This window comes from Syngnathus scovelli, chromosome 9 (assembly GCF_024217435.2).
Source record: "Syngnathus scovelli strain Florida chromosome 9, RoL_Ssco_1.2, whole genome shotgun sequence".
Classification (NCBI taxonomy): domain Eukaryota; kingdom Metazoa; phylum Chordata; class Actinopteri; order Syngnathiformes; family Syngnathidae; genus Syngnathus; species Syngnathus scovelli.
Genome location: NC_090855.1, coordinates 8,039,250 through 8,063,959, shown reverse-complemented (window position 1 = coordinate 8,063,959; position 24,710 = coordinate 8,039,250). Strand labels below are relative to the sequence as shown.

At 40.2% G+C, this 24,710-nt stretch overlaps 1 protein-coding gene across 3 annotated transcripts in view; it reads left to right on the top strand.

Moving 5' to 3' along the window:
• The window catches only part of LOC125974911 (intermembrane lipid transfer protein VPS13B), a 212,407-nt gene that overhangs the window by 132,586 nt on the left and 55,111 nt on the right, over positions 1-24,710 (top strand). For all 3 annotated transcript variants that reach the window (XM_049729841.2, XM_049729843.2, XM_049729842.2), the window contains 4 exons: positions 12,269-12,601; positions 13,392-13,800; positions 13,895-14,032; positions 19,216-19,575. In XM_049729841.2, the coding sequence (XP_049585798.1) occupies positions 12,269-12,601; positions 13,392-13,800; positions 13,895-14,032; positions 19,216-19,575 (1,240 nt within the window). The remainder of the gene's footprint in view (positions 1-12,268; positions 12,602-13,391; positions 13,801-13,894; positions 14,033-19,215; positions 19,576-24,710) is intronic.

Here is a 24,710-nt window from a genome sequence, read left to right as displayed (position 1 = left end):
GGCCTTTTTCTATTGTTTACAGGACAGGGAGCTCCCAGGCGCCATTTGCCCAGTCTGACCGCTCAATAAAACTTGCTAATGGAACACAATATAAAAATATTTACCAGCTGTGGTGAGGATGAGAGTCATAAGGAAGAGCTAAGGACAGGGAAAAAAAGACATGGTTAAATTAAATGAAAAGAATTGAGTTGACAGGCATGAAGCTGAGCTACCTGGAGTTCTTTTCTAATTTTAATGTAATAATGTGAATTTTCTCAACGCTAAGAAGCATTCACTTTTCTGAAAAGAATAAAAGTAATTACAATTTTGAAATTAACTTATGTAATATCTAATAGTACAGTAGCGTGTTATAATGAATCTTGGCCAATCAGTTGTGAATTTCCTTTGTTGCTTAAACAGTTCGAGCCATGGAGGTGCTAACTTTACATCTGCTCTTGATTTGGTCTTGAAGGCCTCACCTTTGACTGCTAATGATTCATGACTTGATTCTGCTGTGGGGCAGCTAATGGAAGGTTCATCCAGGTTCAAGGCGAGATGGGAAAGAATAGCAAGTACTCTGGGAGGTCTGTTAAAAACTTGATGGGATAGTGGTGATCCACTCTTCAATGATCAGATTCAAAATCATCACAAGGAATTTGTCACCAACTGTTGAGTCACGTTAGTACTACTGCAGAACATTATACAGTAACCTGGTGGCATTGGAATGGAAGTGCTACTTCCACGAGTGAAAATGATTTTCTTCACTGAGCTAGTAGTAGCCCTGGCGTATATTCTGCATTGGCTCAGCACTTATGGGGGGCCAGAGTCAGCAGTGGTTAATTTGATGAGACAGTAGCACCACTTCAAAGCAGACTAATATCAGCGAGACAAAAAAGGGAGGTGTTTAACATTTGCTGTAATCAGAGACTTTTTGTGTTATCTTAATAAAAACAGGTTACATGCATATTATTAAGACACTTTGAAAGTGTTTTATATTGGGTCACATGCATAATGTGTTTCCACCTATGTAGGATTATGCTTCTATTGCCATGAACTTTTTTTCTCCCAATAATTCTTTCTAAATCATAAATTTAGCATAGTATACGTGGCTATTATTCACAATAAATATGCTCTGTATTTAGATCAGTGGCTCCACGTGTTTAAACTCTGCATCTTCATCTGTGTCAGTGGTGTGAGTTAACTTTAACTGCTTCTTCCCGCTTCTTGGCTAGTAGCAAGGAATTCTTTTGGTCAATCAGCAGGAGCCCATTGTGCAAACTACGAGGCCCTCTCGTGGTGTTTTTGATCACCGCATCCCCCCCAACTCAAAGGCCTACCAATCTGCTGTGCCAGAAATCTGTCTCACCCCTGTTAATACATTCGACTCGCCACACCAAAACAATCGTATCAGTCGTATGAATTCTGACATTGTTTGCTGTTGGAAGTTCCGAGAGTGAAAGCTTTTGATGTATTCAGAATACAACACAATAGATGCCAGTTTCTTTGCTCACGGCGTACAAAGAAGCCATAAAAGATTCAATTCATTTTCATTTGACAGTTTCCAAGGAATAAAAAATTGGATTTGGAAGGATTATATTTGTAAATTACCAGTCAATTTCATGGGTGATATTTATAGTGTTTGACAGTTTTGTTTGTACTTCATTTATATATCCTGTTCATAACATGCTATCAACATTCTATTAAAAACAGTTGCTTATTGTGTTTTAGGAAAGCTTAAAAGGCATATCTGCTCTCAGTCAGCAATTTGGATTAAACACTGCTTCTTCCTCAGTGTCCCCTACTTCTAAGTCTTTTTTTTTCTTCTTTCTTTTCCTTCCCACTCATTTTGAGAACATGCTGTTTGACTTGAACAGATTCCCCGCAATCCCGCGCACTGATTTCAAACAGTTCCCATCATCCCTCACAGCTGTGTTTTATTGTCCGGGTTAATGAATTTGTTTTGTAGAGGCTTTTGGGTTCCCTGGCAGTGGTGAGGCGAAGCAGGCATGTGGGCAATGTGCGCACATGCTCTCCATGGAAGCCTTGTGTGGGACTCGCTCGTTTCAATTCACTGAGCTGTGTGTGTGAGAAAGTCACGTATTGTCATCGGCTGTGATTGTTCCCATGATCTGTGGCATTTTATGCCATTGTGCAAAATAGTCTTTCATCCGCAGTTTCCGCTGTTCACCCCTCGCCACTTAAATCATAATTAGACTACATGCAGATTGATTGAAGTCAAATTTAGACACATCCAATTTACTCACACAATAAATGCATCCGTAATGTTCTTGTTTTTCTTGCTAGAGTGCTAAAATGTCCTGACTTTTATGTCTGGGGTGTTGCAGTGTTCCTGGATGAATTCATAACTTTTTGTATGGGTTACTTTTCCACACTCGCTTCCTGGTGGACCTGCTCCATTAGATGGTTTACGTTAATCATGATGAAGTGAAGCTGGGCTTGGTTCAGGCAGCTTTCAGCAGCAGGAGATGATTCAGTCAAGCAGCTCTGAATAGATAACAGAAGAGCTTGGACTTGGGCGGCAGTGTCATAACACACACGAGTCTGTCCTCACTCGCACACGCATGCACATACATACATAAACATGGTCCCCATACTCTCTGCATGCTAACATTATCACAGTATGCAGATTGCTACCTGAGGGACAGTGGTACTGTAATGTAGTGCTGTCACTGCCAATCGATTAGTCTATCAATTGATTTAATAATCTGATCAAATTAAATCAGATTAGACAGGCTGAAAACCAGCTGTTCAGAAAATGGATGGATCAATCAATCAATAGATGGATGGATGACAAAATGTATCACCCCATTATTGTTTTTGAACCATTTTTTGTTGTTTATTCCATTAATCAATATCAATATCAAATGTACTCGCTATTTGCTTTGAACAGATTCAGTTACTGCTTTGATTATGTTTATGCAAAGCTAAAGCAGTTGTTTGCAAATGTCTTAATTGGGGTCATTTTGAATTAAACATTGGCAGTAAACAATTATTTTGCATTTAAAATAGCTGTAATTTATTTTTATTATCGATTTATTTATCATTTTTGACACCTCGATTGTACTCAGCTCTGCTTTGCTCACATTTAGAGTGCAGGACAAATTTCTGTTTGCTTCTTATCTATTTTTGTCACACCTGCACAATGTTGTCACACAATACAATATTATACAATCCTCTTTCAAAGATAATAATGATTATTTGATTTGACAGTTTGATGATCAATCGCGGTGGTTTTGCTTTGATACGTTAATACTTTTGGTCATTAGTTTTTTTTTTTAAATTGGGTATTAACATAAAAAATAACTTAGGTATTAAAAAGTGTGAAAGCGTGTCTCAACATTCAACTCTTACAGAACATTTCTGTCTAGGTAATTTGATTGTGCAAGTGTACCTAATGAAACGTCTGCTAAGTGTACAGCTTTTCATTTGATTTTGACTTTTATCCATCACCTGTCCATCGACAAATCATTCTTGTTTGGCAACCGTGTGTGGCTCATATATAATTTGTCATTACCACGATCGTCCTCTCGCATTTCCCGAAGGTTGCCCAGCTATTTTCTCCGTCAAACGGTTAGCCCGATCAAGAGCAGCTCGTGTCTCTTTGACTCTTCGCTCACACACGGATGCGGACGAGGTCAGCCATGTGCTTGTACCACAGTGGAAGAGGAAAATACCCTCTGGTGCAGGGGAAGTCCCGCACGGCTTCATCCTCCACCTCATCCTGGGATGATTACACGCATGGGAAACGGGGCTTTAGACTTCCTTCAGCACTCACACAAGTGCACGTATAGAAGCGCACACACCACGGCTGAGAGAAAAGGGTACTCTACAAAAGAACCTGTAAATTCTGAATCCTTCAGTTGTTCATAACTTATAAGTTCATACTTCTTTTGCTCAAGTAGGCACATTGACTGCACTCACGCAGAGCTTCACTATTACAGCACCTAATTATAAAGCAGAGTACAATGCCAGTCAACACGAACTGCGGCGAGACGTGGATTTACAGAAGACATGAAACAGATTGGTTGGTAGCTCCTTTGGTTTGTCACTGGGTTCGGAGAACACTTTGAAGCGGCCAGCAGTTCTCTGATGTTTCTTTCTTGTGTGCGTATTTTGAAGGTGGCCATTATACGAGTATGTCAAACTCCAAGGTGTCACTTTTAGTTAAATGTTGTTGTCTAGTCTTTGCCTTTTAATGGACTGCTTGGAAATGTTAGACTGTCCAAGACTTGGAAGCTCACTTGATCTTCTCCTTTTGTATCACTTGATCATTTTTGTCAGTGTCGGCTAAATATCAGGAGCACATAAGATTTGGACCTGACTCTGGATCCTTTTTTTGTCTACAGTAAAGTTTCAAGTGAGCTGTCTCTAGAAGTGCTCCTCCTTGTGATGAGTGTTTCATTATTGTCTTTGAGAGGTAGAATGTCTCACTCGAAACTTTCCAAGACAGTGATGTGTCACAGCAGCGTTTTATGGCCAACACAAATAAAGAGTGAGGTCGGGAACAGACCGGTAGAAGCCTGAGCACGAATGGATGGAGAATGCAGCAGAAGTAGAAAAAAAAAAGACATGGCAGCGAGAATAAGAAAAGCTGATTGCTTTGATTTCTTTCTTTTTCCAAAGTATTTTCTGTAAATGTGGAGTTGGCCTTCCTCAGAGGTCTACTCTTAACCAATCAACTTGGCCATTAACACTCTCTGAGGGCGAGATTGCTTTTCCGCTCCCACCTTTTCCCACCCTGCTTAACTCTGTTCTCATTTGCCCGGTTGCCGCTGAGTACGATAATAAATAACCATCCCTCTACAGCCATCTCCTTTTCCATTTTGGCAGTCTTGCATCTGTTTAGGAAACACCGTTGACTCATCTTTTCTTCAACACCGTTTCTTAGCCAGTGTCCAGCTCGCTGCCCTTCTTTTGTTATGAAACTATAGCTTTTTTTCAGCCCTTTTCCCATCTCTTACTGACCCTCTTGTTTGAATCAACTGCTAATTGACAGCCAGTCATAACAACTCACCTTGCTTTTTCAGTTCCCTCCACCCTAACCGTCCGACTTCTGTAGCACTCTTAAATTGGCCCCTTGGAAACTCAATCTATTTGCGATCAGTAGCAGCTGAATTTGCTGGTTCTTCAATCGGTTTTGGCGAAATTGGCGTGAAAACTCCAGATTAAATCATCAGGGTTGGAATTCTGTTTGAGCAGACAGCATCTTTTCGGAGAGGCATCGGGCCCCCTGTGGTCTACTGTGAGATCGGGTGTCAACTCAGGTGAAGGGAGTGAGGAATGCCCTCTGCCTGCAGTAGAAAGGGAGGCCGAGACTTGAGTGACCAATAAAAGCAGGGCTATCCTGCAGAGACGTGTACACGTATTGTGATGGACTTCAGTAGAAAAAACAACAGGGTGCCAAGCATGCCACGCCGATGTTCACATTTTGTCATCGCCTCAGCATTGGAACATTTGAGGCTAGAAAAGACCAAAATCAACCAACACACAGGGGCTCCTGCTCAGCATGAAGTATTATACGTACTTCCGTTTTCATTTGCCTGCCACGTCCACTTTCCTCTCGAATAAAATGTGTCACCATGGTCAACATGCTGAGAAATAAGCACCACTTTTTCAGCTTTTTGTGCTGAGACATGCCACTGCTATGCTTGCGTGTGATTAAGGTTTTCATTGCTTGTTTTGCCAGCTGAATATGTTTGGTTTTAGCGTCAAACCCTTCCTTAAAAAACAGTGCTTATGAAAGATAGTTTCCTCTCATCTTGAACTATCTCTATCAGTTCAGCCAGAATGCAATAAAATCAGAATGTTCTTTTTTTTTCTATTTTTCTAATCTTTGTGGTACATCTATCCCCCATAGAACAAAAACACCCCGCTATTGTTGATGAGGGAATGGTGGGGGTCTTACACAACTGCCCTTTGTGAACTTAACACAGAGTACATCACATGTTTTCTCCCCCAGTCCTAGGAACATATTCAGACAGTAATTAATCAGTGAGTACTTTTTTTTCCTTTCTCGTCATTTTGAGACATAAACAGGATTCCTGGACTCAATTTTCTTTTTTTTAATATTCATACCACATTTTAAACTATTAATAGGTGTCTTCTAAGAGTCCGTCATCATCAGACCACACATCTTTGCTACCGTAAGCCACACTGGCTTATTTGATTCATCCCCATCCCGCCTCATGCCACTGCTGTTTTCCCTTCTGAGGCACACAATGTTATCTTGCAGCACTTACGGGAATTTCAGAAGAACCCTTCATGAACTAATGAAAAGCATCTCTCCTGTTTTTGAAGTCTCTCAAGTCTTTGCTTTTGTCAACCGCAAACTCATACTGAAGACAATGCATGGTGAAGTATCTTTTATTGTTTGTTTGTTGAAATCTTGATGCCAAAGCTAACGATGTTAAGTTAAAAGCATTACTAAATCTTCAATGACTTCTCCTATGAGCCAATATTGTAACCTAAGAATGTGTCCTTTCTGTTTCATTGCCTCTCTTTGTTTTCACCCCTAAATGTAAACTTGAGAAAAGAATTACAATGAGCGACTATGCCTTAAAATGTACTTATTTATTTTTTTTTACTATTACACAATGTTTTTATAGGACGATGTCCAATGTTAGTAGATGACAAAATCCTATCAGCTATTAGTAGGCATCTGTGACTAGCACGTCTTCCTTTGAGGGTCATGGTTTGAATCATGGTTACGGCCTTACTGTAATGTGTATACATGGTCTCTCTGCTGAAATAGGCCGTATAGCTCACCCGTAACCTTAATAAGTTCAAGCAGTCTATCATCCATCTTAAAATGAATGAATGGGTAGCTGCTAGTGGTTCCCTCCTTGAATGAGAAAGGAAGCAGATGAGGATGATTCTTTGCTTTGAAGTACAGTCATTGTGTCCAAGTGCCATTGAAGAGAAACATGTTGACTTCATTCTGTGAATTGCAATCTTTCCCCACAATTCATTGTGTTTGACAAGCTTTGTGTGAGCTGTTATTGTAGTGTCTTTTGTTGCAAATTGACTTAATTTTTAGTTCTATTTTAGTTGCATGTGATTGTTTTTTTTACATCTAGGGATGCATAAATATACATAGTTGGTATCATCTCATAAATGCTTTTAATCTATTTTATTCCGTGACAGCAAAATTCTCCCACTATCTTTAGCTTGATAACTTATCTCCCAGTTATATGTTTCTATTTGGATTGCTGTTTTATCAGCTTATACAGAGTGAAAATATGTTGGTGATAAGGACTATTCTGAAATAAGCTGTTGGCTAGACCTTATTCTAAATCACCTCCTGGGTTTATATTGGTACATCTGATGGGGATGCTGAAGCAATAAATCATCTGTGCTCTCAGGGTGGTGTCTGTCAGAGCTTTTAAATCATTCTTGATTGCTCAAGATCAAGAGTGGAGTGAGTTAGGGTGTTTGAGAGTCGCACTCAGTCAACCTGCTTTAGGCTGCTAAATGTCATTACTCTGCATGTAGCTCAGTTTTCTTGAGCAACAGAAATCTGGGCTCTATTTGTGGCAGCATATTTATAAGTAAACTAAGGCTGCACAAAGGCACAGGAGAGAAGCTGTTTTTGAAGTTTAAACAATTACAAAACCAAGGCTGTGGCTGCCATGTGTCCTAAGAACCAGTTTTTTGTTAAGTAGCTTGTCGTTCTCCATTTGGACTGCATTAACTTTCGCTTTTGCCAATTTTTCTTTTCATCATCCATCCTTTATAACACTGCATCTTTGTGTTTGAGCCAGGGCTTTCCCAAACCTTAAGGCATTTGAAAACTGATCAAAATCATTCTTGATTGCCCTTTCTATTTTATTTATTTATTTATTTATTTATTTGTACAGAACTAAAGACAGTGTCCAGTAGACATCCCTGAATGTGTAGTGAGTACCAATTACTTTTTTAAGAAACATATTTTTTTAAGAAACCGGGAGTCTCTTTTGAGAATCAGTATTCCTAATTTTGATACCATACCCATAATAACCCCCCAAATATAGAAGAATTAAATAAATAAATACATTTAATATTGCAATGTAACAAAATGAGAAAATTTCTTGTAATCAAAGTTAATTATAACAATTCAACCACAGGTTTTTAATCTACATCAAAACTCTGATTATGGTTCCTGTGTTCAAGCTTGTATACTCATTTTTGTTGAGCTCCAAAGTATTTTCTTTCCAGTCTTGGCTTTGCTTCCTCTTGAAAAGTGCTCCACCTGACCCAATGCATTTGGAATGTCCAGATGCATAAATTGTACTGTCATTAAGATGTTTCTTTTCCTTAAGTATGTCACGTGTACCCCCCCCCCCTCCCCTCCCCGCACCCTGCATATTATTACATATCCAATCCTTCCTGAACAGACGAGATGGCGGTAGCCTGCGAAATGTCAATGTAAAGTACATATAATATGATGTTGTCCCTGATTTTCCTAAAAGATTTGTCATTAAACCCCAAGGAGTAAAACCACCCACCAGCATTACAGAGCGCAGGGAGCTTGTTAAAATGGGCCCTCTTGGCGCCCTGAGCTTTGGCGTATACCATGTTTAAAGTACAGTTGACAGTCACACTGGAGCACTCAACATCTATTTCCAAGCTCCAAAGTCATGACCTTCTATTGCTACTTTGTTGTGGTTCACTTTAAGTGCATTGCAGGTTGCATTTGTTAGTGGAACAACATTGAATGTATTAAATGGCTGCCTTTGATGCCTTTCTTTGCTTAGTGGCTGCCATGAATGCATACAGAGTGAGGTGACTTCACATTATAAATGTCTTCCACCCACTGTTTAGCACAAGAAAATGAAAGGTTGAATGAAAGTCTTTTTGGCATTTAGTAAAGTATTATTGTTATTATTTTTTGACCTATTTGAGTGTTTTCTACCTTGGGCACAAAAGAACAGAGGCCTGCTATGTGCTTTATGGTTCTGGTAAACAATGGCAAGTAGCACAACAGGGGGGTGAAAATGTAAGGGCAGATGTAGTCAAGATACAGAAGTTAATTCTCATGCAGACGTCCTGCAAGCAAGTAGCTCAACTGTATTGTGCCGTCACAAAGATTTAGTAATATGATTTCCTATGATTTTATTGAGAATGTTGCTGTAGTCACTGGAGAACATGAGAAACCTCTGCCAAACATTAATTCAACAATAAATATTGAAAGGTAGCACGACATTCCAGACCACCTCTACTCAGTCTTGCATGTTATCGAAAGTGAATGTAATCTTCATGTTTTTTGATTGTAAAAAGTTACAACTAACCATACTGTATTTTTCTTTTTAGCAGTTCTACACAACCTTTATCTGTGTGCAGTTGTTGTCATTTCCAATCTAAAAACCTTTGACATTTTCATCATTCACATATTAGAGAAAATATATATCGTACCATTAAGCTATTACAAGACTTATTTTGTTTTACTTCTTTCCCCCTTGCATGTTTGTTGCTTGTCCCCCTTGAACATAATCATTTAACCAATGAATCCACTCTCTATCAATAAAAAAAGTTGGACTTCACTATGGATATATGGCTTCTAAATAGACCCATGTGAAATAACATTCACCTACAGTATGTCACTTATGCTAAATTTACCGTATTCATTTGAGACCATATGGACTTTCCAACAAGTGGAAACCTCCAGAATTTCTTATTCCGTGATGGCTCAACCTGAATTGCAACCTACTTTTGATTCATCTGGAAACACTCAAGTACATATGTGCTATTCAGATGTAAACCGTCTGTTGTCATATTGGACTAGCAAACCAACACTGTAAACGGGTGGCATTTGGATGATGTGACATTTGCTTCCGCTTATTAGCCTTGTTCTAGCCAAGCTGTTCTGAGTTACACTGACAGAAATTGGGGTCACACAGATGCGCACTGATATGATTGGCACCTGGGAGACTCATGGTTTCACACTTTGGGGATTATCCTCCATTTTCCAGGACGTTATGCCGAGAGACTGTGAGAAGCATGACATCATGATTGGCCAATGGATGTTGTGGGTTGCGTGTGTGTGTCATCGCGCATTCACGTTCACGATCAACTCACAGTTCCAGAGAAAGATTACACTGGGACGTGGAAACTGTGTTTCAGTGCAGCTATTATATAATGTAATCGAAAGTAATGGCTGGAAAGGGGGATTTCAGATGGGAGCAGGCATGTAGCTGCAGTGCATGTTTGTATTTGAAATTTATTGCCTTCTGTCAGTGAATAAATTGGCGTAACGCTTAAATCTACAGCCTTCAGAGCCATACGTTGTTAATACCTGCTCCCCTTGTCTGTGTGTAATCATAAAGGTGTATAACCAAGTCCAGAAATTCTGTGAGAAATCCAGCTGTGCGCTTTACTTGTTTTCATTATAGTAAAATTTATATTAAATCCTCGGTTTGTGAATGTGCTAATTGTGCACGCTTTGATTCAAACTCCAGTTCAAGCAACTGTGTTTTTTTCATTGTTTTTTTTCCCCCCCTCTACCCCGCAATTGTGTTCCCCATTATCCCATATTCCACTTGTAAGCACATCTAAATATAGATCAAGAATTTGCTTAGGGGGCACTCTTTTGCGGTGGTGGTTATAGAGACGATTGGGTATTTGCCATAATTGTAAATGCATGTGTACAGCCTAAGCTCATGAAGAGAGACGGGGGAGTAAAAGGAGTGTTTTGCTTTTTTTTCCCCCCAAACTCATGCTCTTTCCCAGCTGCTGCACTTGGTTGTCCCTTCCAACAAGGGGTACTCATTAAGCAGACATTTAAAACTGTGGTTGTTTTCTCCTCTTTACCTCCACAAAAGTCTTACCTTAGTGAAACATGCTTGGAAATTAGCCTATACTCTTCATTTTTTAGCAAAACCTTACTTTTCTACAGAAATAGAAGTGCACATGCACATCCTGTCTACAATCAGCCTTGGGAAAAAAAAAAAAAAAGGGATCTGACAGGGCCTATCCTGTGAAAGCCGGGCCTAAAAGAACAGAACAGGCAGGCGTGCCGCGGCGTTTTATATGGCTCTTGTTCTTAGCCTTTGATGACACTGTTTAGTTTAGGAAATATCTAATAAGTCAAGTATTCTGTCTAATGTGCTGCCAGTGGGTTTACTATTTGCTCAGAGGTCTTGAAACACTATCTCTGCCACGGCAATAATATACATTTAAAATTCCCATGGAGTGGGCGGGAGGGAGTGATGTAGAGTGCAAGGGGGGCAGCTGAGCGTACATGCTGTAATAGCAACCATGTGCAAGTTGATCAGATGAGGGTACAATTGGATGCTCTGCACCTTGCATTCATTGGAAGCACTCCTTTCCAAAATAATGTAATATATAAAAATAGCAGTGGATAACTGAATGCAAACACGTGTACTGATGTGATCTGAAAACATGGTGTGGTAGTTATGCAGGCCTTTATAATTATTTAAGATACACCGAAAACCTGAACTATTAACGGGAGTTTATATTTCATTTAGTTTTTTATTTCAACCATCAATTTAAGTACGACACAAATAATTGCTTGCTTGTCATTTTGGTTCTTTGAGAGCCATGTTTTGTCATTTAAACATGTCCGTTTGTTCATTATCGTTCGGATCCCTGCAGTCTAGCCTCGAACCGTATCTTCTGGCTATGAAATCTTTTATAGCTACTATGGTTGGAACTCTCCACATCTGGAGCCAAGCATACAATTTGGGTTGCTTTATGCCCGATACCACAGCCACTGCAAAAAACAATTGGATTTTACAAGAGTGAAGCCCTTCTTAAAAGATATCTTCAATATTTCAAAGTTACTCAATGATGTTGGAGACCACAAAAAAGATCCCACAGCATGCCTTTAATGTTTCTGTGGCTATACGATGCTCTTTTTCGTTGGTCAATTGGTCCATGGTTTTAATCAAGTCAGCTATTTGGTTTATGCCTCGTAAAGGATCAGAACACAATAACGCTCTGCAAAGATGAAAATGTTTCCATCTTTGTTCTTCCTTTCATTTATGCCAACCGTTTATACCAGTTTTTTCAAGTGTTTTGGTGTTTGTATTTGTAAAGTTTTCTACACCTTGATGTCAATCATTGTCATATTTTCCTATGTTTTTTTGTTTTTTTTTAACTGTCTGTCGATGTTAACCATGACACACACATCACCACACTACTGATCTTATCTAATCAGGCAATGGCATGTTGGTGTTTCAAGTGGTTACATATCCAATAATATAAGTGCAACACAAGCAGTAGTAACTTGAGAATCAAATGCGGCCTTTGTTTTCTTTGTGCTTGTGTGCAGATGCGTAAACACGAGCAGAAGCAGAGCAGTCGAGGCTCATTGACAGGCATCGACTCCTCTTCTCGTCACAGTGGGAACGGGCAGGACAGTGGCTTCGGTAGCGACAGCGCTCGCATCCGAATTGTCCAGATTGAGCAGCAAAGTGGGACCAGTCACCACTGCATAGCCAGGCCCTCCCAAAAGTCCACCATTACCAAAAACCTCAACTTTATTCCATTCGACATCTTTCTTACCGCTAGTAGGCTGTCTGTCATGGCCTATGAATGTTCGAATGTCCCACAGGTCCCCACTTTATTAGACTGCACACAGGATAGGAAAGAGCCCATTGAAAAGGTAAACACAACTGTGACTTGGAAGCTCCTTCTGGTGTCTGTGGTCATATACGTATGTGTGTGTGTGCGTTGGTGTGTGCGCATGTGAGTCACCCTTTGTGTCTGTGTTTAACATAAATAAGCATTGGCTATGTAAACAAATAATGAAACTTACTCAAATTAAGGCTCATATCTTTTTTCACAATTGATTAATCTGTTGATTATTTTATAGATCAATCATGTTAAAAATGTGTTTTAATTTTCAATTTGTCATTGAAAAACATAACTTTTTTTGAATCGACTGTGTAGAGAATGCACGAGTAAATAATGCTGATTGTTTGTTTCGTAACATGTAAGAAAATTGGCAAGAATTTTGCCATTGTTTTCCAAATTCAAAGCAAATGTTTTATTTTGATTCAACACGAGAGTAATCAGTCCCATTTCATGGAGTACTACAGAAACTATTTAAATATATTTTGTAGAGAACAAATTACGACCATCTGGACAATCTTAAATTAAAACACAATCTAAACAATTCAGCAATTAACAAATAATGGATTAATTTGATAATCACAATGCAGAAAGAACAGATATCAATGCAGCAGGATTGCAGTAAAATGATAACTGGGAATTTTATGCATATTAATAATGCCTGTATTTGTTGAATGGGGAAAATATTGAATCTGACACCACTAGCGCACAGTAAGAAATGTGTTAAATTATGTGTGGGCCTGTAAAAATAGTCACTGTATTTTCTTAATGTTTTATTAAATTATCAAATATATTTAGCAATCTGGTGACACCTTTTTCAGGTCGGTAAGAGTGCTCTCAATCAGCCCGAGATTCTGCCTGAGCCACCTCCAGCCTCGACCTTGGCATCTCCAGACTCCGCTGCCCAGGTTACTCTGACAGACCTAACGGCTGAAGACATCCTCAACAGCAATGTCCCCCAGCCTGTCTCCCCGATGCTGAGAGGCAGTCTGCTCTCCCTAAACTCCCTGTCAACCCCCAGCCGCTCCTCAGCACGCCAAGCGCTCGGGGTAACAGTTGTAAGGCAGCCCGGAAGAAGAGGGCCTGCTGACCAGGTGCTGGAACCGCTGCTCTACCTGCAGGTGATCCAACCTTCTGCTCTTCTCAGCTGCCACCATCGTAAGCAGAGAATGGAGTTCTCTGTGTTTGATGTAGCCTTAAAAGGAGTGGCTTCCGACTACAAGTGCCTAGGTATGAGAGAGTATAATGTTTTACCCCGAAAATAATTTGCTTTTGATGTTGTTTGCTTGCTTTTGAATATTTCCATTCATGTCGTCCTGTTCAGACCAAGGAAAGACTTTGCCAGAGTCTTTGGATTACAATGTGTGCTGGCTCCAGACAGCAGCAGGTGAGGTGGACAGTGAAACAGGCATCCCTCCACCTCTGCTGTGCCTTCAGATTAAAGACTTCCTCAATGGACCTGGTAAGTTGCGTTCACTTTTACGCGGCTTTTCTTCAGAGATTAAATTTAAGATGATTTTTTTTTTAGTCTAACGTGAACGCTCCTTGGGATTTCATTGTGTGTACCGCGTTTGCTTTTCACAGGGCTCGGCCTGAAGCTAAATATTGAAACCCATGGGTTTGTCTTACGTTTTATCCAAATTGATCTGTAATAAACAACTGTGTGAGTGGGCTTTTGAATGGATGAGTAAGTGGAACTTCCTCATCCCTTTTGGGACTTCATCAATCCATGAACAGTGTGTGTAGGCGCAGGAAATCCTTCATAGTTTAGCTCCCTGATCCCAGTAGACCGCCCGGACTGTAGTTGTTATTGATGAATTTTGCCCCCTCAGCCACACACATCCCTTCCTGCTGTCCACGGAAAGCCCTCAGCATATCCGTCCACCAAGGATCGTTCAGAGCCACACAATGCTGCTCTGTACACCACAGAAAATACACAATGCAGCCACACACAGATTTCCAGCTACCCATCTGCTTCTTTCAGAGGACACCAGAAGTAAAAAAAAAAAAAAAAAAAAAAAAAAGAGTGAACCTTGACTTTCAATATCAAAGTCATAATTTTAGCTTCAGAATTCTTTATGTTTTGTTTTAGTGTACATCACTAAACATAGTAATATGTAATAGTTCTGGAGTTATACCGCTGAGTCTCCTACTGGGCAGGCTATGCTGCAAATCATCTGGATTCTTGTGTAATCTGTTGATCTCACAAATCCAACACTTTTACAACCTAATGTGATTTGGACAGACAAGGGGGAGGAAGGTAGAAATGTACCGTAAATCTGGAGGTGCTGAAGGCAACAAAAGCAGGTCAAGATAAAATGAAGACTGTTTTATCGGTTTTATTAAAACTCTCCTTGTTTTTGTTTGTTAAGAAATTCTAAATATGTGAATAACTCGCGGTGGCCACAGCAAATCACCCGCATGATTTGTATGGTACTTTTTTGAGGGATAGCAGTTCCTCTTGTTCAGAATTCACCATAGAGTGTGTTTGTGTGAGAGTTAAAGTATAAATTTGGTTTACTTTTTATCAAATTAAATGATTGTTAGTAAACTATAAAAAGCAATGGCTCACAACAGGTTTGATACAAATAATACTATGGATTGTTCAGCCATTAAATTACTGATTGACAGAGCAAACCAGCAGCAGTCCATTTTATATAGGCTCCATCCTATTCTGTATATTGATTAATGGCGATTATTCCAGTTGACAGCCAGATGAGAGTCTTATCAACTCCCGGCGGATACTCAAATAGAAACAGACACTCGTTTAAGAGAACCCTTGAGGGGGGAATCACACAGTAAACACCAGTAATGAAATTGTCCCACCCCGAATGCTAACTTAAACCTACGCTAAGATCACTTGATGAATTACTCGTGTACAATATTGTCTCAGTCGTGGAAGTAAGAGGCCATCATGAACAAGCTTAGTGTGAGGTTGCCCCTGCCTCCCACACACATCACAGGTCAACGCATGTTGCAAAGATCTGGAATTGACTACACATGCTACTGGTTTCCCTTCACAGGGCACCCTTCATAGTTGCACACTTCTTCTTACACTTTTATTTATTGATTCATTTATTTATTGATTGTTATTTATTTGGGCCGTCATTATTGGGGACAATCGGCTCCTAATGAAGATGAAGCAAATTTGCCTGTGCTCTGTGTACAAAGAACACGGGACCTACTATCTAACATTGAAGGAGGCATATTCATGTTATTGGGCCGCTTTGCTAAATAAAATAAAAATATAGCATGCTTGATTTGCATGAGTTAATTTTTATTTTTTATTACTAATGCGTTTCAGATGTATTTTCAAATGGAAAGACAACTGCAGTTTTGTCCGTGTGTAACAACCAAGTAGACAGAAATCGAAAGAGTGATGTATGCCGAAATTGTCTTCTGGATTTTTTTTCTAACCATTCACAATTTAATTGGTTTCTTGTGTAAGCCCCCCTAATGTTTTTTCCCCAGGGTGTGCACTGCAGGTGTATCATCTGCTTTGACACGGCTTCAGATATGTGATTTATTTAAATGAGATGTCATCGGGGCACATACCAGTTTGAGGCTATTTTTTGCTGTATGTTTGAAGCAATCTGCTTGCAATTTGAGCTGCCTTTCTTTCAAATGACCCATCCAACCTACCCTCTCAAGGTCTTGCTTCATGTTCAACTGGATGGTGTGTCAGCAGAGCCATCACAAACTGCAATTAACGTAACTAATATACAATTTGGATTTTTAACTCCCCAATGTTTATCTGCGATTGCCTTAAAGTAGGTCAGTCTTTTTTTTCCCCTCGCTCTTTAGTCATTGACAGAGTGGCACACCCTCAAACATTGTCTTTTCTGCCTTGTGTCATATTCCCTAAACAGTTCCAGTCTCATAGCAGGTCATTCGGCAAGTCCAAAGATGTAACTGCTACCACTTGGAAACGAGAGATCAGCCTTCTCTCCAATGAGAGGCAGGAGGTGATAGATTAGCTAGAACAAATCGGAACCATTACTCTTCTACGTCCCTGGTTCCCGTCAAAGTACGGCTTTTAAGAATTTCTGTCAGTTACTGTATACAAGCTTGTGCACCTCCGAACCATCTAGAACCGTTCTAATTTGGTTCAGATGGCATCCTAGGCATGTATCACTGGCCTTATATATGCATGAGGCTCTTTTGTGACTTTGGGATTCTACAGATACCCTTTAAGCATTTTTGGTCACACAAACACATCCTTGCACAAACATCCTCTACCCATACAGGAAGCGTGTAATTGGACACATCGCCACCTGTGTCTGACACAGCTGCTCTGCTGTCAAAAGTCAAGCAGAAAATGTCAGCCCGAGACTCAAAGGAGGGCGGAGATGAAAACAAACTTTGTGGTTGTTGCGCACACACGCAGCAGGTTCAAAGGGACAATGTTACGCTTGACCTTGCCAAAAATGCAAGGTAACCTGCTTAATAAGCACATTTTATCCGAGCACCACTGCCGTTGTGCACAAACGTAGATGTGTATGCACCGTTGTCACAGTTTCAGTAGTGCTAATCAAAGCTGACATCAGAGAGGGCCTGTGTACGATTCCTCCCAGCCTGTTCATATTAAGGACTGTTTTTTTTAACGACCAGCAGTAATTTTTGATCTACAGAACTGATGCCCTCTCCTTTTTTAGGCTTTCTACCCATAGCAACTACTCAAATGCCTGCACTATTGAGCGCTCTTGAATATAAGACACACATTTATAGGCTGCATTTATTCATCCATTTTGTAACATGGATTATTTATACAGAAAGGTGCCACACAGAAAAACATTAATGAATTCTTTAGAGCAGCCGTCTCTATTACCTGCCCAATACTCACCCTTCAGGGGGAAAAAAAAAAAACTCCCTTTATATAATTATACAGTCCAATAGATATGCACATTTAAGAGGTAGGCCAGGTACGGATCTGTGTGAAGTCAGCAAGTCGACATACTATGAGTGAGATCTGACCAACAACAGCTCCTGTGTGTGTTCATTGTGTTTTACTCTTTTCTCAATGTTTGACACACAACTGTAAAGTTCAAGGGCATTACAGGAAACACTATAATGTACTATAAAAAAAACAAAAAAAAAACAATCCCAAAATTGTAATAGCATAACAGAAATACACAACTATATAGCGGAGGGACACTTGTATACTGGTATGGCAGAGAACACAGAGCCAGGCACAGCCCATGATGAGAGCCAACTTTATGTGATTGCAGCCTGGGTGGGGTTGATTAGGCTGGGGCCTGGTGGAAAAGTAAAAGATCTGGTTGACTACAAGAGGACAGAAGCAAGATGAGCTACATGAAATGTGGAAAAAAAAAAAAAAACAGGGAGAGGGGGTGCACAGAAACTTACGCTGAATGAACAGCTGCAATGCATGCTTTTTTTATTCCATCTCCGGAAAATTTCCTAGTGTAAGTCAGGTGGAAATGATAAGCTACATTGCACAGCAAATTGCACCTATCTGCCCTCCAGTTGCATCCTTCCTTTTCACCATCTGCCTCACTTCCACTGGATTAAACAAAAGAATCCAAGTTACAGTGGCTGGGTCTGTGTTTGCATGAGTTTGTGCTTGCTTGCGTACATTGGCTCTCTTGTCAATGCTCCTACTCATGTCATCTCGTTCTTGTACCTGGGAACAAGACATACGAAAGGTCTAAACCTCCTTAAAAGCACTAGTGAGGATACCATGAAAAGCAGCTGGACTTGTTTTGAGCTGCTTCCCTCTCCCATCGTCATGACCAAGTGGAAAAATGGGATAATGGAAGTGGTGTAACACGGCATGGAGTTAATTCATGTGTCTCTGTAAATTCCAGTCAAGTGTTTGAAGACTGCAGCGCACAAAGGCACAAGCAAAAGACGCTTTGAATTTATGTCTTTCATAAAGGAAAGATTCCCTTTCATGCTCTTCCACATTCATTTATGTTTTGTATATGTTTGATTATAAGAACAGGAGAGTGAGACTGAGACCATCTGTTCTCAAACACATTTTTGCAAGCAAAGCTGAACGATTAGAGAGAAGGACTTGAAGTTTGATTTATGAGATGCGATAAAATGCAGCGTCCCGTGGGTTTGGTAGCAGCACGTTTTGCTCAGTGGAACACTTATGAAGCCTGTCCCCTTTTTTATGGAACCAAATGAAATTTGTTCTGTTATGTTGGATTTTCAAATCACTAGCAGGGACCGTACCCAACTCACTATTTATTCAGGTTGCGTCCTGGGTTAACACTAACATTAAGAAGACTTGTTTTAGCATTTGCACACACTAAATAGCCCATCACTAAATTGCCTATCATAAAATGAATAGACTAGAAAATTGCAATTTCACATTCACTGATGCAAAACCACAGAAGTCGGAACACCCACAGAGCCCTAAGACCAGTGTGTGTATGTGTGTGTAAGCATGATGACAATGCGTTTGTCACTTCCTCACTGAAAGCATTGCTCCTTTTAGCAGCCTTGATATCGTCCTAACTCACCATGTCATAAATATTACACAGTCAAGCACATTGTCTGGTTTTTAAAATATTGCCCTAAATCCATTCCAGGGAACTTGTGGTAAAATGTTGATAGTACAGTGTGTTTTCATCTCTTTTTATCCCTCTAATTCCATCTGTCTGCTTCCCTTTACAGCCGAACTGAATTTACAGTTCTCTCGCCCCTTGAAAATCAACCCAACACTGGTCAAACTGGAGCAGACCAAAGCCTACCTGAAGAAAATCTTGCCAAACCACACATGGAGCACCCTCACCTCTCATTCATCACCTGCCAAGATGCCAACCAAGGCCTTTTCCCAACCCTATCCAAGTCTAGGCCCGAGTAAAGCAAGCAGCATTGATGCCTTGGCTTTGTCCTTCCACAAGGTCTCGCTCCACACTACACAGATTGTGGTTGTCCTGGAAACGGAGGCCCATCCGATGAGGCCCAGCGTGACTGTGTCTGTGTCATCACTGATGGGAAATCTCAACTTAAAGACAGGCCCAAGTATTGAGGGTGAGTAAAACTAATTTGTTTTGGTGCACATGGAAATAACATTAAGATAAAAGATCACAATTTACAGTTGAGTTCAAAACCTCTTGTTTAAATGTGTTAATCGCTTCTGAAAAATTATTGCATTCTCGGTTGTACAAAAATGAAAAGTAGTCGACAATAGCTATACAATTCATTCACTCAAAACAAAGTCTCATCAAATTACATGCCTCAAGGTTAGAATGATCCAAAGGCAGCATTTTTGAACAGTTTGTATACAAGGGGGTTACTTGCTTCTTTCCTTTAGCACTTCAGAAGTGCAGAGATATTTGCATTTGTTGTCATTGTTGCATCTTGCACCGTTTGAAATGTTCTTTCCTGTCTGACTACGATGCAGGCAGCTTCGTGGCTGCGGTTGGCTAGCCACTTTGGTGGAATAGCAGTTTCTCTAAAAATCACTCTTCATCATTGCCTCCATGGCAACAAATAAGCTATAATTCTGACAAGTATCGCTATCAAGGAAGGGTGATGAGTAGTAATTAACAAGAGAGAAGACTGCTAAACTGCTCGCAAACCTAGTGGTAATCATAGTTACGAAACATTGAAAGATTTGCTTGGTGCCACAGTACACTTTTCACTGTAGTTTTGCTGGAATGACATGTCCAAGGTTTCTGCTCAATGGGTGCTATGACTTTGAACACATAATCAGCACACCAGATGATGCAAAAGGAGCACTTTGTGAAGCTTTCTTAAACGTTAACCCAAGATGAATGTTGAACAGCAGTTCATGTAGCGGAAACATCCATCTTCTACCCCACCGGAGAAAGTCGAGATGGTTTAATCAGCAGGGAATGTGATGGCCTCTGTCTTCTGGGATACAAACTGATACATTAATTACCTTCAGAAAGGCTATACTATCAATAAAGGTCACTATACCAACTTGCTGAGGCAGCTGTGGAAGGTAATGAAGTCAAAACAGCTTGTAAAACTGACAAAAAAGGTTCTGTTTTCCCAGAAAAATGCTCCCGCACCCAAGTCTGTTGCAATGCCTTTGATATGCTTGATCACCGTCCATATTCTCCTGATTCGGCACACTCTTTTTTTTCATTGGCTGGGAAGATAAGGTCATATCTGCTTTTGAGGGGTCAGGATGAGAATTATTCCATGAGAATCCAACACCGCTGGAAGAAGTGACTGGACCTCAAGGGACAGTATGTTGAGAAATAAAACACATTTGGCCATGTTTGCAAAGTTTGACCATTTCATCACTGTCAGACTACTAAATTTTTAGCATCACTGTCAGCCTACAAATTTATTCGCAGCCCACCCCCACCCCCCGTGCTTGCAACTGTGAAACAATGCTGTTGTCGGCAAAACAAAACCAAAAAAAAATCCTGCCTTCGAAGATGGTCTTGTGGGGGCTTTTCACCGCCATCTTGATCAGTATTCTTCTTCTTGTCATCAGCTTTGAAGTAATGTCATTGACATGTTTTATCCTCACGCAAAAAAACGTCTTTGTGGCATTCCGTGTGTGTGCATTTAAATGTCATTTCTCACTTCTGTGCTTAACCACATCTGCAGTCATAACAGCTTGTGCATGCATTGCTAATTATAACAGAAGAACCAGAGACAGTGGCTCTTTCTCATGGAGTTAGACGTTTCTTTTCTAAGTGGCTTGTTTGTACAGACTACATTGCTGTGGAACCTCTCACGACGGTTGCTGAGGGACAAAGACAAAATTGAAGCAGGGCTACATAAGTGCCTACATCTGTTTTACAGATGCTGATATAGGATTACATTATGCTTTGATATGTGTGGGTCAGTATCTAATTAAAACCTCCAACAACTTGCATTTTGTTTACTTTAGTATACTTAACTGCACAATGACACAATACTACATGCTGCCCCAATTTTCATCAGCTTTTTCCATCTCGGATGTGTTGACGTTGACAAAAATGCACAATGGAACCTCTTAAGGGTGAAGACAAGTTGTTACCGGATGCTAGTTTGTCTCAGATTTGGTCAGATCTTTAAATAGGGAGAGCAAAATTCCATCGTGTCTTATGTAGTTCTGCGTAATAAAGACAGGTGTTTCCCTCTGATTTTATTTAAAAAGGTAGAAGCAAAAAGAAGCACTCGTGGACATTTATAAGGGAAAGAAAGCACGTGTTCAAAGTTAATCATTGGATGGTTATTGTTTTCCATACAAGTTTCACTGTATTGGTAAAACCATGTTGTCATTGAATTACAAATTGACAGGAGATACGGTACAAATATTTAGTTTGAACCAAAGTTGTTTTACTGATATTAATGCAATTTGTCTCCAAACTAGTTGTTGATATGTCCCAGCAAGATTATGTAGACATGCACATCTGTTCTGAGCGGCACTGCTATAAATATAACACTGTCACATTATGCTGCAAAACTTTTATTTGCTTCCTCGTAATTCCTATTTGAGCACTTGGTGAAAACCTGTGTGGTTTCTTTTTGTCTAGCTCATTATATTTGCTAATATTTCTTCTCTTGGCCCCCATCATTGAAAGAATGTTGAAAAGTTCACGTGGGGTGAAAGTTGTCGATGTTGCCAGTGGAATACCAGAAAGTCAGTGTATGCTTGTGTGTGGGAAAGAGTATTTTAAAAGTAAATGTCCAAAGCTTTGCTGTTGAGTGACTTGTTTTCCTCACCTTTTTTTTACTCACTGGAGAATTCTACAGGTCTGTCATATCCCAAATTGTCTATGTTCCCCCAAAATACCTTCTCACAGTGTTTCCAGATTTGCTGCCATCATAAGAAGGCAGATGTCTTCAATTATAACAACTGATTGTTTGTTAGGATAGATCTCTTTCACAACGTTACATTTTTTTCTTTTTAACTTAGCCGAATCACCTCCATCACTCACCACTCCAGACTCTTCTGTCCAGTCCTTACCTCTGAAAAAAGATACCTTGGAAATTTACTCAGATGGAAGTTAGGATTTCATCTGGAGTAGCCTCAATCAGTCAGTTGAAATGACCCCCACGGGACTGGCTGTATATATGTGAGATGTTAGACAGGAGAATGTAATAAGACTACCGGTACAATATCTGCCACTACCGCTGCTACTCGTGTTGCTCTCCCAGCCCTGAGTAGATGATAGTTGATATTGATGAACCATGGCACAACTGACCAGAAAGTCAGTGTGCTTGGAAGGAGACGTAAGGTCAGGGGAAAGAAAGAGGGAAGGAAAATAGTTTCAAAGGAAGCATTGTGGAAGATTGATGAAACATTGAGGAAAAACAAAATAGATGAAACAGAATGAGGATACAGGCAAAATTAATCAATGCGCAAAGAGCAGATGTTGTGGAGGGGAGTCAAGATTCACTGGAAAAAGACGTCAGTGAACAAGAGAATGGCAAAAAGGGAAAGAATGAGATGTGATAGAGGGCATAAAGTAGGCGAGAAAGCGGGCAAAACGGAGGTCTCCCCTGAATGTGTCATTGCACTCAACCCACCCCGGCCGGCTTGTCTTCATGAGACTCGAGCTGCTCTAACATCTGGGGGTCTGTACCTGGTCAGAGCAGCTACGCTCTGCCAAGGAACAAGATGGAGAGAGGGGGGATTAGGTTGACAGTGAGGTGTGTTACCAGATCCTGTGTTAATGAAAAGCAAGTGGGAGCCCCACACCCCTCCCTCCCTCCGTCCACGGCTCACCACTCCCCAAGGTAGAGGGGCATTCATAGTTCATTGGAAGAAAGGAGGGAGGTGGGCAAAAATAGAGAGAACAGATGTCCAAAGGTCCGTGAAATAGGACCTTCCCTAATCTCTCAACTCTCCGTCAGACTGCCCAAAGAGTGCCCCCGACTTCCTACGAACACACATGCCTACTTTTTCATGTGCATGTGTAGTCTGACATGCCAAGCTTTCACCTCGGTCCAGTGCCTCTGTGGACCCCTCCCAACAGTCGTGACACCCTGCCACCCTTAGCCCTCCTCCCAACCTTACCACCCCACTTCTTTAGGGTGATTTGCTCTTGCACACTTGGAACAAAAAACGTCTGAAACAATGTGAAAGTGACCCAATATTTATTTTGTGTCCATCAGTTTAATACTAATTCTTGGATAATCTTTGAATGATGATCAAATCTGGTGGTTTTCTCACTAAAAAATGCAACACAGTTCCAAGTTGTATTCTGTTATTCTACTTCAACTATCTTTATTGTATTTATTACTAATTATTTGTTCCCACAAAACAGACTTGTCAGTTTCCTCTTGCCACTCACAGGTGGAAAAGGCCAAAGAAACAGACATGATGATGAATTGTTACTTTTTCCTCTCATATTTGTACGTTTAATATATGTGAAATGAATCAGTGCAGCATATATATATATATATATATGGGACATAAAAATCTAATATACCCGGAGTTGTAGCAATAAACTATTTATTTAAATGTTTACTAATATATTGCTATTTTAAAACAGTTTTTTTAAGGATGTAAATTTGGAAAATGAACAAAAATATCTGCAGCATTACCTTTTTGCCGCACTTTATGAACATGTGCACATAAAATGTTAGTGTTTCCCCACACTGCAGAATCTAACATGCCACGATTAAGTGAATACGGCTATTACTATTCATCAACTTCGCTATAAAAAAGTTGTTCCTTTCTCTTGTGTGCGATATGGGAGGTTCATTGTGATAAAAGACAAGAATTTAGAATCTGTACTCTTTGTTCCGCTTGCCATTCCAGAACTTTGACAACAAATGAAAACATGTTTCCTAAAATTTCCCAAGCATTACTCGCCTTTTCTTCTGGATAATGAATTGGCTTGGCACATGTGTTACAGACCAACATTTATCACGTAGGGAACGTCTAATGACTTAGATGACATACAACACTTGTACTCGGGCTGTGATGTCCGCCCCTATGGAACCAGTTTCCCCTATAGTGTTCTAGTGGTAAGTGGAAAGTGTATTCCTGTGGTGAGTGACAATATATTATTTCTATTACTCTAAGCATCCCAGCTCGTCTACTGAGGGTTCTGCTACTTAGGTAATGACTCCTTTAGGTTTCATCTAATTGATACCAGTTCACCCTGAAGTATAAATCAGCCAGCCAGTGGTCAGATAAGGGCTGCCAGGAACAAACTGAGACAGTAAATCAGCCTCGATCCTATCTA